The sequence below is a fragment of the Monodon monoceros genome, unplaced genomic scaffold (assembly GCF_005190385.1).
Source record: "Monodon monoceros isolate NGI ecotype Baffin Bay Population unplaced genomic scaffold, NGI_Narwhal_1 Super_Scaffold_14, whole genome shotgun sequence".
Taxonomy (NCBI): Eukaryota; Metazoa; Chordata; class Mammalia; order Artiodactyla; family Monodontidae; genus Monodon; species Monodon monoceros.
The window spans coordinates 64,795,269-64,806,930 of NW_021703770.1; the positions used below are offsets into that span (position 1 = coordinate 64,795,269).

The 11,662-nt window shown below is 40.5% G+C and overlaps 2 protein-coding genes across 16 annotated transcripts in view; one reads left to right on the forward strand and one right to left on the reverse strand.

Annotated features, from left to right (window-relative positions):
• The window catches only part of PDE7A (phosphodiesterase 7A), a 380,288-nt gene that overhangs the window by 33,625 nt on the left and 335,001 nt on the right, over positions 1 to 11,662 (forward strand). The gene's annotated exons all lie outside the window — the stretch shown is intronic.
• DNAJC5B (DnaJ heat shock protein family (Hsp40) member C5 beta) overlaps positions 1 to 11,662 on the reverse strand; it is an 82,245-nt gene that overhangs the window by 9,640 nt on the left and 60,943 nt on the right. For all 3 annotated transcript variants that reach the window (XM_029222508.1, XM_029222507.1, XM_029222506.1), the window contains 2 exons: positions 7,426 to 7,639; positions 3,954 to 4,125 (listed from right to left, as the gene is read on the reverse strand). In XM_029222508.1, coding sequence (XP_029078341.1) covers positions 3,954 to 4,125; positions 7,426 to 7,639 — 386 coding nt within the window. The remainder of the gene's footprint in view (positions 1 to 3,953; positions 4,126 to 7,425; positions 7,640 to 11,662) is intronic.

An 11,662-nucleotide genomic window follows, 5' to 3' on the forward strand; every position in this document is an offset into this window, starting at 1 on the left:
TGAGTAGCAAGAACAGTTAAGCAGTCAACAGATTTTCCTGTGCCCTGAATCTCAGTTTTAGATCCAAGGTCAACCCACTAGAAAATCTTCTCCCTTAAACACTCTATTTCCTCTCCTTCAAAAAAGTGGGGAAATCATGACTCTGCAAGAAAATTTTTGAGTTTAACGGAGTTTTCAGTCCACTGCTTGCAGCTTGGAAAAAAATTGAGCTTATCTCTTGTATATTTGGTTTGCTTTGCCAGGGTATTTAGAGATAACAGGTTTCCATTTATGCTCATTTCTATACCTTCTTCCTTCATTTTCTTTTTTCTTCATTTTTCTCTTTCTTTTCCTTCCTTCCTTCCTTCCTTCCTTCCTTCCTTCCTTCCTTCCTTCCTTCCTTCCTTCCCTCCCTCCCTCCCTCCCTCCCTCCTTCCTTCCTTCCTCTCTTTCTTCCTCTCTCTCTCTCTCTCTCTCTCTCTCTCACACACACACACACACACACACACACACACAGACACAGACACACAGGGTCCCAGGGAATGGTGTTCTATCTCAAGATGTTCTGTAAAGCCCTCTTGACTGGTAGAATTCTGACTGCATTGTGGCCTTTATCTAACGGAGGAGTATAAGGTCTAAATGAGCTTGTTTTAAATATAACACTCAAAATTTCACAAAGTGGAACTTCTAATTTGTGAACATTTGAAAGGAAGGGAAATAACCTGGTATCTGTCACCTTTATCTTTCAAGCTTCAAATTTTCCAAGACAAAAAAGGGGGTATGGACAACCCCCCAAGACACTGTCTCTCTTCTATTTGCTCCTAACTGATTCATAAGAATAATAAAATTCCCCTGTGTTCCTAGAATGCCACTGGGATTATATTTTTATTCTGAGAAAGAGATGGGAATCAGTTTACAAGTTCTAAAATTACCAGGGAATATTGAAGATGCCACTGTTTTGAACTTCCCTCCTTTATTTCTTAAAGGTAGAAGTTAGATTACACTCTTTCACACACTTGAAAGAGACACAATAACCCAAGCAAATCTCTCCTCTCTACTAGCAAATCCCACCCTGTACCACTACTCTTGAACAGAAACTGTGTTTCTGTGGCTTGCAGCAACTCTGTGTATAATTATTGCTAGCCATACTGGCATAACAATGGCTTTAGAGATAACTCCTATAGCTCACTATCCCAATTTAATTGCTTAGGGGACATGAAGATCCATGCCAGACATGGTGTCACACATTATGAATGTGTCCAGTGGGCTCTGATCCTGGAAGTATTGGGTGATGGAGGGGCAACAAGGTTTGAAATGTGTAGTCAGAATTGGTCTGTGGAAAAATTTCTTCCAAATTTACATCTTATATATGAAATAAACTAGATAGGAGTTTTCTTAAATCTGATAACAATCCCTAAAAAGTTAGACAACATTATCAATAATGAGTTGTAAAACTGAAACTTTTCTAATCTACCAATAATAAAAAACAAGTTTTGAAGAAACATGCTAGAGGAAGGACAGTAATTTTTCTATTCTCCCTAAGGAAATGATATTAATGAAATTATTATTAAGTGAAGAGGCAATCAAAGAATACGCGCCCAGAAAGCATAGGGGGAAAGTATTATAAAGGTGTGTCAGGCAGTTAATTAAATTGTTGCTGTTTTTCAAATTTTATGATATTTAAGACATTTATCAGTTTTTAAGCTTTGCAATTTTTTTGTAATTTCTTTTTTGCATTATAAATAAGTATTCACTTTCAGATCTAATTTTGTATTTGTAATTTGATATTCTTTTTCCCTAAAAGGACTGTCCAAATTGTGTAAGTTTCTGGCCCTTGAAAACCTTCATTAACTCTGCATAGGAGCTTTTGAATATTTAGGAATAGGATAGAGCTTTTCCTTTTGCTTAAGACTAACAGTAACACAGTCAAATGGGTTCGTGACTTACTAAGTCTGGAATCTGACCTCTGCAATGGAATTGGTAGCTCTGGGGTGTCAGAACTGAGAACAGTGAACGGCATGTAGATTTATCACCAACAACTCTGCAGGAAGGAAATCTGGGTGGAATTTGGCACTGAGTATGAATTTCTGTTCCAGAAAAGAAATCTTCTGCAAAGAAGGTCTGCTGAAATGCCCTGGTGGAGCTTTTACCTAATTTAAAAAGGAAAGACTTTGAGGCTTTTCAGAAAAGTGTGGAACACTGGATTTGAGGTATCTAGGTTCAGTTCACCTAGACTTGGTTCCCGCACTATAAAGGAAAAGTTAAGATAAGCTTGACACAGTGGGTGCCGATGACAGTACTCTCCTATCTAACTGCCCCTTCCTATCCTCTGTCAGTGACTGGACTGGGTTGATGGATATTGTGGGAGATCCTATGAACAATGGGCCCAGCGACCCCTGACATGATCTAATAACAGTTTATCTCCCTCAGAAGAGCAGATGAGGTTAATGCACTGGGCTCATCATTCTTCAGCAGCTTATGCCGAAGTCACTGGCTCTTCCCTGAAGAAGAGTTTATACGTGTGTATCTGTTTAACCCATTTACGAGTAATACAGCTTGCTTGCTGTTTTTGGTGTGTATGCCCTGTTAGAAGATTTGTCATTTTATATCCCAAATGAAGCAAAAGAAAGTTGTAATTGTATTTCACGGTGGGCCTACAATTTGGCTCCAGGGGCAGTAATACAAAATGGTGAGAACAAACCCCCTGTTTGCCAGACTGGCCACCCAGTGGTCCCCATGGAAAGGAATCACAGCTTGCAGGAAAATCCCTTCTGTCCTCTCTGATCTCCCAATCCTAAAATGGCCTGAGACGAAGTACAATTCACATGACGGAAGACTCCTTTCCTTAAGCTGGACTCAGGGTGGGTAATAACTGGATATTACTTAGCATCACATTGGATAGGGAATTTGAAAGGATCTGGAAGCCTTTAAACAGTCTCTCCTCTGTCTGATGTCCTGGAATTTCTGCTTCATTGTGATCAAAGGAATCAGAGTACGGTACACGAAGCGCACCATGCCTAATTTCCGCAGTTCTGACAGCAGCGCGTCAGTCTGAATTGTTTATTTGGCTGTCCAGGCTTCTTTGTGACTTAGCGATGAAGTCTGTTACCCAGAATAATGATGCATTCTGCAGGAGAAAATGACAGTAGGATTATGGCTGCAAGACAGAAAGGATGATGGCAGGTTTGACTCCAGTTTGTTTAAACAAAGGCATTTTCCAGAGAATATGAAGTATTCCTGATGATGTGAATTCTGTGAGATTGTTGTCTTTCTTTTACATTTTTTCGTTATCATTGCTGGGTCTAGTGAACTTGAAGAATCAAGTAATCTATCACGGCCATGCATACACATTGACAGGCATGTGCAGGTGGTTTAACAAAGCAAACAGTCCCGTTTGTATCAGACAGTATCCTTGATGCTGGTTTGAGGCTAGCTCTGAATGTGTGGTTTTGGAAGGAAGCTGCATTTCTGGGGAAGAAAGACTACCCTCCCCCAGTTTTACCCAAAACTCATTATCAAGTAATCAAAAAGAAGGAAAGTCAAGGGTTGTTGACTTCTCCTGATGTCCATTCCCTTCTATCTGAATAGAGATCCTAAAGTAACAGGCTGAAATGCTTCTCCTGGGAGAAATTTCTACCTTGGTTCTCCTACCCCTGGGCACTCCCACCCAAACCTCCCTGAACCCACAGTTCACTCTTTTGTAATGCGACTGTGAATTGTGCTAGCTTTGCCTTGTGATCAGCACATTTCATGACTTCTTTCTGACAGTGTTAGGTTCTGCTTTTCTCTGTGGCTGGTAAAGGTAACTGTCCTTTCATCCTCTCCAAAAGAGGTACCAAAGGTAAAAGTCTACGGCATTCCCCCCATTTGGTTGTTGTATCGCTCTCAGTTTAGTGATGGCCATCACCATGGGGCCTGGTGCTTGGCCAGGCCTATGAAGAGACACCCCCTACTCTGTTCTCATCTTGCTGTACCTTTTTCTATGTCAGTCTTGATCTGCTCCTCAAGATCCTCTGGGGACACATAGAAGTCCTCTTCTGGCATCGATGACTTAGGCCGGCAGCGTCCACAGCAGCAGTTGCAACAGCAGCACAGACAACAGCAGAAATAGCAGCCGGTCAAGAGGCCAATGATGACAAACAAAGTCTAGGGGAACCAGAGGCAAAGCAAAACAGGGGTGAGGGGTCGTGGGGTGTAGGAGACCCCAGAAATCAAGTGTGGACCCATGTACCTCCAGAGACCTGAAGGCATCACAGTTCACCCCAGACACCACATATTCACCCTCATCCTTATTCCATGGAGGACTATCTTTTTAGTTTCCTTGGAAACAAATTCCTCATAAAGTTTCACCTAACAAGTTAAGCCAGGAACAAGTGACTTGCAGCCAAATAATGAAGTATGACATTTTCTTCTTTATTCTTAAGCCATGGTGATCATTATTAAGAGCAGAGCAAACAAACCAACAAACATAACCTCTACAGGTCACATGGGCTAACCAAGGGCACTGAATCATTCTCACCAAGAAGAGCTAGAGTTAGCCAGTCCTGACACCACCACATTCCTCTCAGTCACCACGTCCTGCAGTCTCTCTCCTCACCATCTCTGCCCTCTCCCCATTGCCTCTCTCCTGACTGGTAGGGCTTTAGAATGGATCCCCTTATCTCTGCTCTGGATACTTCAGTAGCCTCCTAACTGACCTACCTGCTTCCCCTCTTGCCTCTAGCCCACTCTGCACATCGCTGCTGGAGCTTTCTGACATGTTCTCTTGAACCCATGCAGCGACTCTCCTGCCTCTTAGAAAAGGCTGGAGCTCCTTATTAATGGTCATCTGGCCTCTTCCAGTGCCTTCCCTGCACCAGCATGGCCCTGTTCCTGCCATCCTTGCGGAGCTTTGCTCTCCCTATGGAACCATCTGCCTAGACACCCACTGTCCCATTCCCTAGTCATCTAGAAAATACCCACTCCGTGTTTAAGATTATCTCAAAGATCCTCTGTCTGACATCTTTCCTGATCCCCATGTCCTCCAGAACAACTACTCCCTCCTTTGTGCCCCAACTGCATGCCATACAAATGTCCACCATAGTCTTGTTTTGTTGACACTTTAAGACAGTGATGAGTTTATAATTCTGTCTCAGACTGTGAACTTCTTCAAGGCTAAACTATATGTTAGTTGTTTTTCAATCCCTCCTCTACCTAAGGATTTAGTACCTGGAGTGTGGTAGACAAGAAATGCCTACTGAATTAATGAAGGTATTAATTGATTAGTAGATAAACAAATGATTTGTTCCTCCTAGTGAACAGCACCAGGATTTCCCCACGAGCATATAAAAGGTTTCCTCACTAAGTTTGCCATAGCTAAAGATTAAAAGACTAAACTCTCCCAATCCAATTTGAAGTGAAAACAAGCCCATTTTTGTTAATTGAGCAAAATAAGTTTATGATTTTATTAAAAGTATGTTATTTGAAATAGAAAGTGATTTTATACACCCTCACACCTATAATCTTTTTGCTATGGATTCTCTACATCTTCAGAGTCATACATTTCTTAAATTACTCTGAAAAGTATAAAAACACTTCCTCCTCACCAACTGCCTCTAAGACCCTCCTGTGCAGTGTTCCTGAGCCAGTGCCCCAACAAGCACCCCGTTTTTTTTACCTACTTTTGACCTTTTTTGCTTTCACTATTCCATTCCCATATTTTTTCTCCTCTCTGAAAATTCCCTTTGATACATGTATTGTTTTGTTCTTTATTCCAGCTAGATTACTTGCCTGTTGCAGAAATAGCCTTGCCTCATCCTTGCGGTGCTTAGTGCAGTACAAGGCATAAGTAGGTGTCCATTGTTTTTAAAATATTTTCAAATTGGTACGCTGACTCATACATGTAATGCATACTTAATACATGATCACTATGTGCCAGGCCACTCTAAAGGGCACTGGGCAGTTAGGCTTTGGCACAAGCAGAAGGGGAAGGTAGATTTCTTTGTAGCCTTATTTTTAAAGAGCCACATCAGGAATTATTTTATGTATATCTCTTACACTACTGAACAGCTTCTGCTTGTCTATATGAATTTTGATCAATTTTGTCAACTTCCTGGGCAAGGAAATCTATTCTCCTTTTTATGCAGGTATGCCCCAGTATGCAGTCAGGTGCTAGTGTGTGAATTATCTAGAGCTCCAGATGTACCTTCCCATGGAAATAGTGTCATACCTGGGGGTTGGGTTCCCACAGAAGCCTGTATTTTACATAAACATTCAGACTATCATCATAAATGACATTGGCAATATGTACACTCTCATTCGAAGTTCCACATCCCCGAGGCAGAGACTTGTCTCCCTCCCAAGTCTTGAGTGATAAAGAAAGGAGGTTTCAGTGGGAGTCCCAGTTATCCCCAAGAAAAGGAATTCTGAGGACTGCAGAAGGCAAATGAGGCTTCAGGCTGCAGACTCTCTCTCCCCATGCCTATGAACAAAAACATATTCTCTCTCATCCTGCATATATAAAACTATTCAATTTAGGAAGATTTATTTTAGTGGAAGAAGGTAGCAATCAGAGTACTACTGAACATGACATCTGCCTCTGGAGATCTGCTGTTTCTTTATTAATTACAACTCATATGAGTGTGAGTTCATCTGATTTCACAAAATGTGTGAACTGTGAACTTACTACATGTATGTGAACTGTCCAAAAAAGACGCAGATGGACTATATGTATGATTTATATGTAAATATACTTTTATCAGAAGATAAGGATATTAATACTCATAAACAAATATAAAACTATCACCAAGCATGCATGTACTAGGGATTCTTAGGAAATCCCACAAAATTTACTGTCAAAAGTCAATTCCGGTCGCACTAAGTCCTTAAAAATCTTGCCTTTTTCTTGACTAGATATCCTTTTTCTCTCTCTCTCTTCCTCTCTCTCGCCAACTCAGTGTGCTGCCCTATTTAATTCTTACCTTTTTCCCCTCATTTCCTTCTCCACTACTTCCCAGCAGGCTCCATGTGAACCTATGACCTAATTACCATGTATTCTCCGCAGTACTGTGTTTGCTGATGTAGCCTATGCTATAGATAGGAAAGTACATGGCTAAATTTGTCCCATAAGAATTTTTAAACAGTTGTCACACTAATAAATTATTTTAGGTTTTTAGCAATGAGTCAGTTCTTAATTTGTCATTATGGGGGTAGGGAGGGCAGTCAGAATTAACCTGAGGCTTCAAATTCAAATCTAATTAATGTCTAGAAGTATTTTAAGTCATGCTGTATTTTATAATTACTTGGTGAGCTAAAGCAAAAACGATCCTTAAATAACAGCTTCTTTTATCTGTAAGAGTTTAGTAATATAGCAAGGTTAGACTTTCTTTGAGATGGAGTCTAAAAGAGTGACTAATATCATGATCTTCTAAGAAATTGTTTTCAAGAGAAACAAACAATCCAATTCACCTTTGCCCACCAGCTTGACAGCATGAAGTAGGTATTAACATTTTCATCTCCAAATTGCTCGGCCACATAGAGTCCCAGTGATCCGTACTTGTCGTATATGTTTCTTTTTGACGTGTCAGTTAGTATTGTGTGGGCGTTGTTGATTTCTTTAAACCTCTCAGCAGCACCTGGATCATCTGGATTCTTGTCTGGATGGTGTTTCAAGGCCAATTTTCTTTTAAAATTTAAAAAAAAAAAGTGAGGAAAAGTGTTACTTGACAGGTATTACAACGACATTTTAGAAGGGCATTATTCATTTGTACATCTTTTATACGTGTAAATACCATGAAATGTTACATTTCATAATAATGTTGATTCAACTAAGCAAGTTTCCATTAAGTGTTGCCTCGTGTTTCTAATGTGCAGGCACCATAGTATTGTTTCTCCCCTCACATCCTCAAAGGAATTCTCAGTAGCTGCATAGCTGTTGAGTCTTAGACATTTTTCTATTGGCAAATATGTGAAGTTTATTTTTACCTGGAAGCTCATCAGTAGCCCACCTCAACATGCAGAGGCCTTTAAGAGTTCCAGCAACAGGACCAGTTTATACCACAATTTCATCTAGAACTGGAAGACGTTTCCAGAATTAACAAAACTTCACACCACATATTCTAAAAGTTAAAACTCAACTGTCAAAAAAATAATCTCTGATTTATACACCCTTGAATAAATATTATGACCCTTTCACAATTTTTTTTACAAATCCTAACTCCCTTTTGTTTTTATGGACAAATACCGTGACTTACCTTGTATTCAAATGTGTATGTGACCTCTTTTCAAATAGGTCTTCCCATTTCAAATAATCTGTAGAAATTTACTTGTGAGTACAAGGCCCTCCCTCCTCTGTGGATCATAAAGCAATTCCACAAGGCTATGAGTGTGTGTTGTGTTGCATTGTGTGCGTATTGGGGGCAGAGGGGTGATTTGTGAGTGTTCTTTATTCTTCAGTTATAATCAAGTATTAAAAATGTAAAATGGGGCTTCCCTGGCGGCGCAGTGGTTGAGAGTCCGCCTGCCGATGCAGGGGACATGGGTTCGTGCTCCGGTCCGGGAAGATCCCGCATGCCGCGGAGCGGCTGGGCCCGTGAGCCATGGCCGCTGAGCCTGCGCGTCCGGAGCCTGTGCTCCGCAACGGGAGCGGCCACACAGTGAGAGGCCTGCGTACCGCAAAAACAAACAAACAAAAAAAAAACTTTTATAATGTTTACTACATGCCAGGACTATTGTAAGCCTGTTATAAATATTAATTCATTAATCTTCACTGCAGCTCTATGAGACTGGTATTATAATAATCCCGTTTTACAGTTAGGAAATTTAGCCACTGAGAGGTTAAGTAATTTGTCCAACATCATACAGCTAATAATTAGAACCAGGCTTTGAACACAGGCAATCTGACCCTGAGCATTATGCTGCCTCCTACATATTTTTGAATTAGAAAAGTAAGACATTGCAAGGACTTTGGCTTTTGGTCTAGGTGATGTGGGAAGCTCCTGGAGTGTTTTGAGAAGAAAAGTGGTATGATCTGATTTTAGTTTAGAAGGATCACTCAGTCTTGGAGAGGACAAAGGCAAAAGCAGGAGACTCTTTTAGGGGAAGTTCATGGTGGTTTGGACCAGTGTGGTAGTGGATGATTAGTTGGAAGTGGTTGCATTCTGGTACACTTTGAGGGCTAGCTGATGGATTGGTTGTGGGATGTGAAAGAAAAAGAGGAATGAGGGGTGGCACCGAAGTTTTGGCTTGAGCAACTGGAATTTTGGAGTTACTATTTAAAGAGTTGGCAAGAGATTTTTTTTTTGGTAGTAGGAAATGATTTGCTAGGATTCACAGTTCTATTTTGAACACCTGTGAGATGCATATGAGACTTACAAGTGTGACAGAGGTAGAGAAATATATGAGCCTGAGTTCAAATGAGAGTTACTCTGGGAGATGTACATTTGGGAGTTCTCAGCAGGTAGATGGTATTTAGAGCCATGGAACTGGAAAAGATTCCCAAGTGAGTTAGATCCAACATAAGTCCAAGGGCTGAGCTTTGGGAAGGAAGAACTACAGAGGAGATGAAGAAAGAAAGACCAATGATGCAGAAGGAAAAATCCGGAGAATATGGGGTGATGGGATCCAAGTGAACAAAGTATTTCAAAGAAGAGGGTGGTCACCTGTGTCAAGTAGTATTGACAGGTCATGTACAATGACAACTAAGAAGTGATCACTGGGTTTAGGGTTACAGAAATCTTTGGTGACCTTGACACATGCACACACATAGCACGTATACACATGCATATATGCACATACACACACAGACAATTGTATATATGTCTTTATATAGGGAAAATAAAGCATAACAATAAGTAGAAATAAAGAGAAAAATGAAAGTTTATAACCATGCTTAACTGGGATTATAGCTGGGATTATAGGTGATTCTTTGTTTATTCTTGTTATAAAAAAAATATACATACTACTTGTGCAGTTTCCTTCTCTAAGTATTTTTAAGCTCCAGTTAAAAATTTTATGCTCCTTTAATAACTGAAAGTTTAGAGTTTGTTCCCTTAAATGACCCACTACCAAATTAGAGGGGGGGAGGAAGGAAGAAAGAAGTCCTCAAACTTGAATAATACAACAATCATTATCAGAAAGTCTCAAGTGGATTCTTTAAGCACATTAATTTTAATGGCTCAGTATTCCTGGAATTCTCGCTCTGTGCCCTGGAATACAATTGCAGCATTTTCCCCTACCAGTTCCAGAGATCATGTCCAGGCCAACCAAATGCAAAGGCTCTTACTTCTGCCCTGAAAGAAAAAAATCCCTGGAAAATGCCTCTTTACATATATTTCTTTATTTCTAGGGTTCAGTTGTAGACCGATGCACACTACCCAAGACTTATCCGGAGAAACGTGTCATTTTAAGCTGCTTGGATCTTTGTCAGCTTTCAAGGGCAGACGCACTCAACTATTTATCACATTCCTCTAACAATGGAGCTGGCAAATTCAGAGGGCTGGAGCATCTCCATTTGTAACAAATCCAATTCCTGGTAATCAGCAGCATTCTGACTCCTCTTGGCAGATGCTCTTGGCCCTGAGGAATCCTCAGGAAATGTGGCTAGCAGAGGCAGCTGCCAAAGTTACACAATTGCTCAAGGAGGTAGTTGATCGATGACTCACCCCCTTGGTGGTGTCTGTACAGCAGGAAAACACGTATGGAATTTAGGGTGAAAGGAGAGTTGCTTGGAGCACATTTAAATATAACATTGCCTATTCACTTTAAAGATCTTCCTTATAATTTCTCATTTTATACTTAAAAGTGATGCAGTGTTCAACCAGAACATGAGCCTTTAATTCCAAATCTCTCTATACTCTTAGTCACTGTTAATCTGGTATGGCTATAACTAATATTAGAAATAGCATCAATACCTGTAATTTCCACTTCAAAATCCAATAACAGCTTTCAACTGAGTGGCAGATAGGATCAACGTGGATTTATAGTTGTAACTACCAAAGGCTCCTAAGATCTACCTATTTTGAGGCAGTGGAATAATTCTAAGAATTGTAATGCCCAGTTCTCTTTCTCACACCATCTAACACTCAGGTGAGATCTACCTACTATTCTCTACCAGTCTGTGAATCACCTAAGACCCAGTTCTGACCATGTTGCCCCAGCTCAAGACCATATCTATCTCCATGGGGTTGGAATGTCAGAGGAGACCTTCTTGTTTGGAAAGGCTGGCCCTGAACCTCAGGGAACTAAGTTCCATCATGACATAGCTGTATCTATAGCTGCCTTTCCCCACTCAACACATTTTTAGCTGCCTTCTCCAATTACCTTTTGTTGCTTCCTATTTCAAAGATTTCCCCATTGCTGTGTGACTTTCTGCTAAACTCCCTCAGCCACAAAGTTTATTGCCCCTCCTGTGTCCCAGAAGAAAGCTACCTGCTACCTAAAATGAAAGAGTAGAAGAGGGAGGGTGAGGCATTGGTTTCTTCCTATATCCTAGAACCGTTAAAAGTGCCCTCGTGGCAGAGGCAGCATCATCAACAGCAAAGGTAGAAAAAAAAAAAAGAAAAAAATCTGAGCTCATATTAGATATAGACTATTATTTCTAGGAAAAAAACTGACTATAACGGGAAGAAGGCTGGTGGTAGATAGGAAAATGAACTGCTATAAACCAGAGTTTTCAGGTGAAAACAAACCCTAGACTAGTAACCCT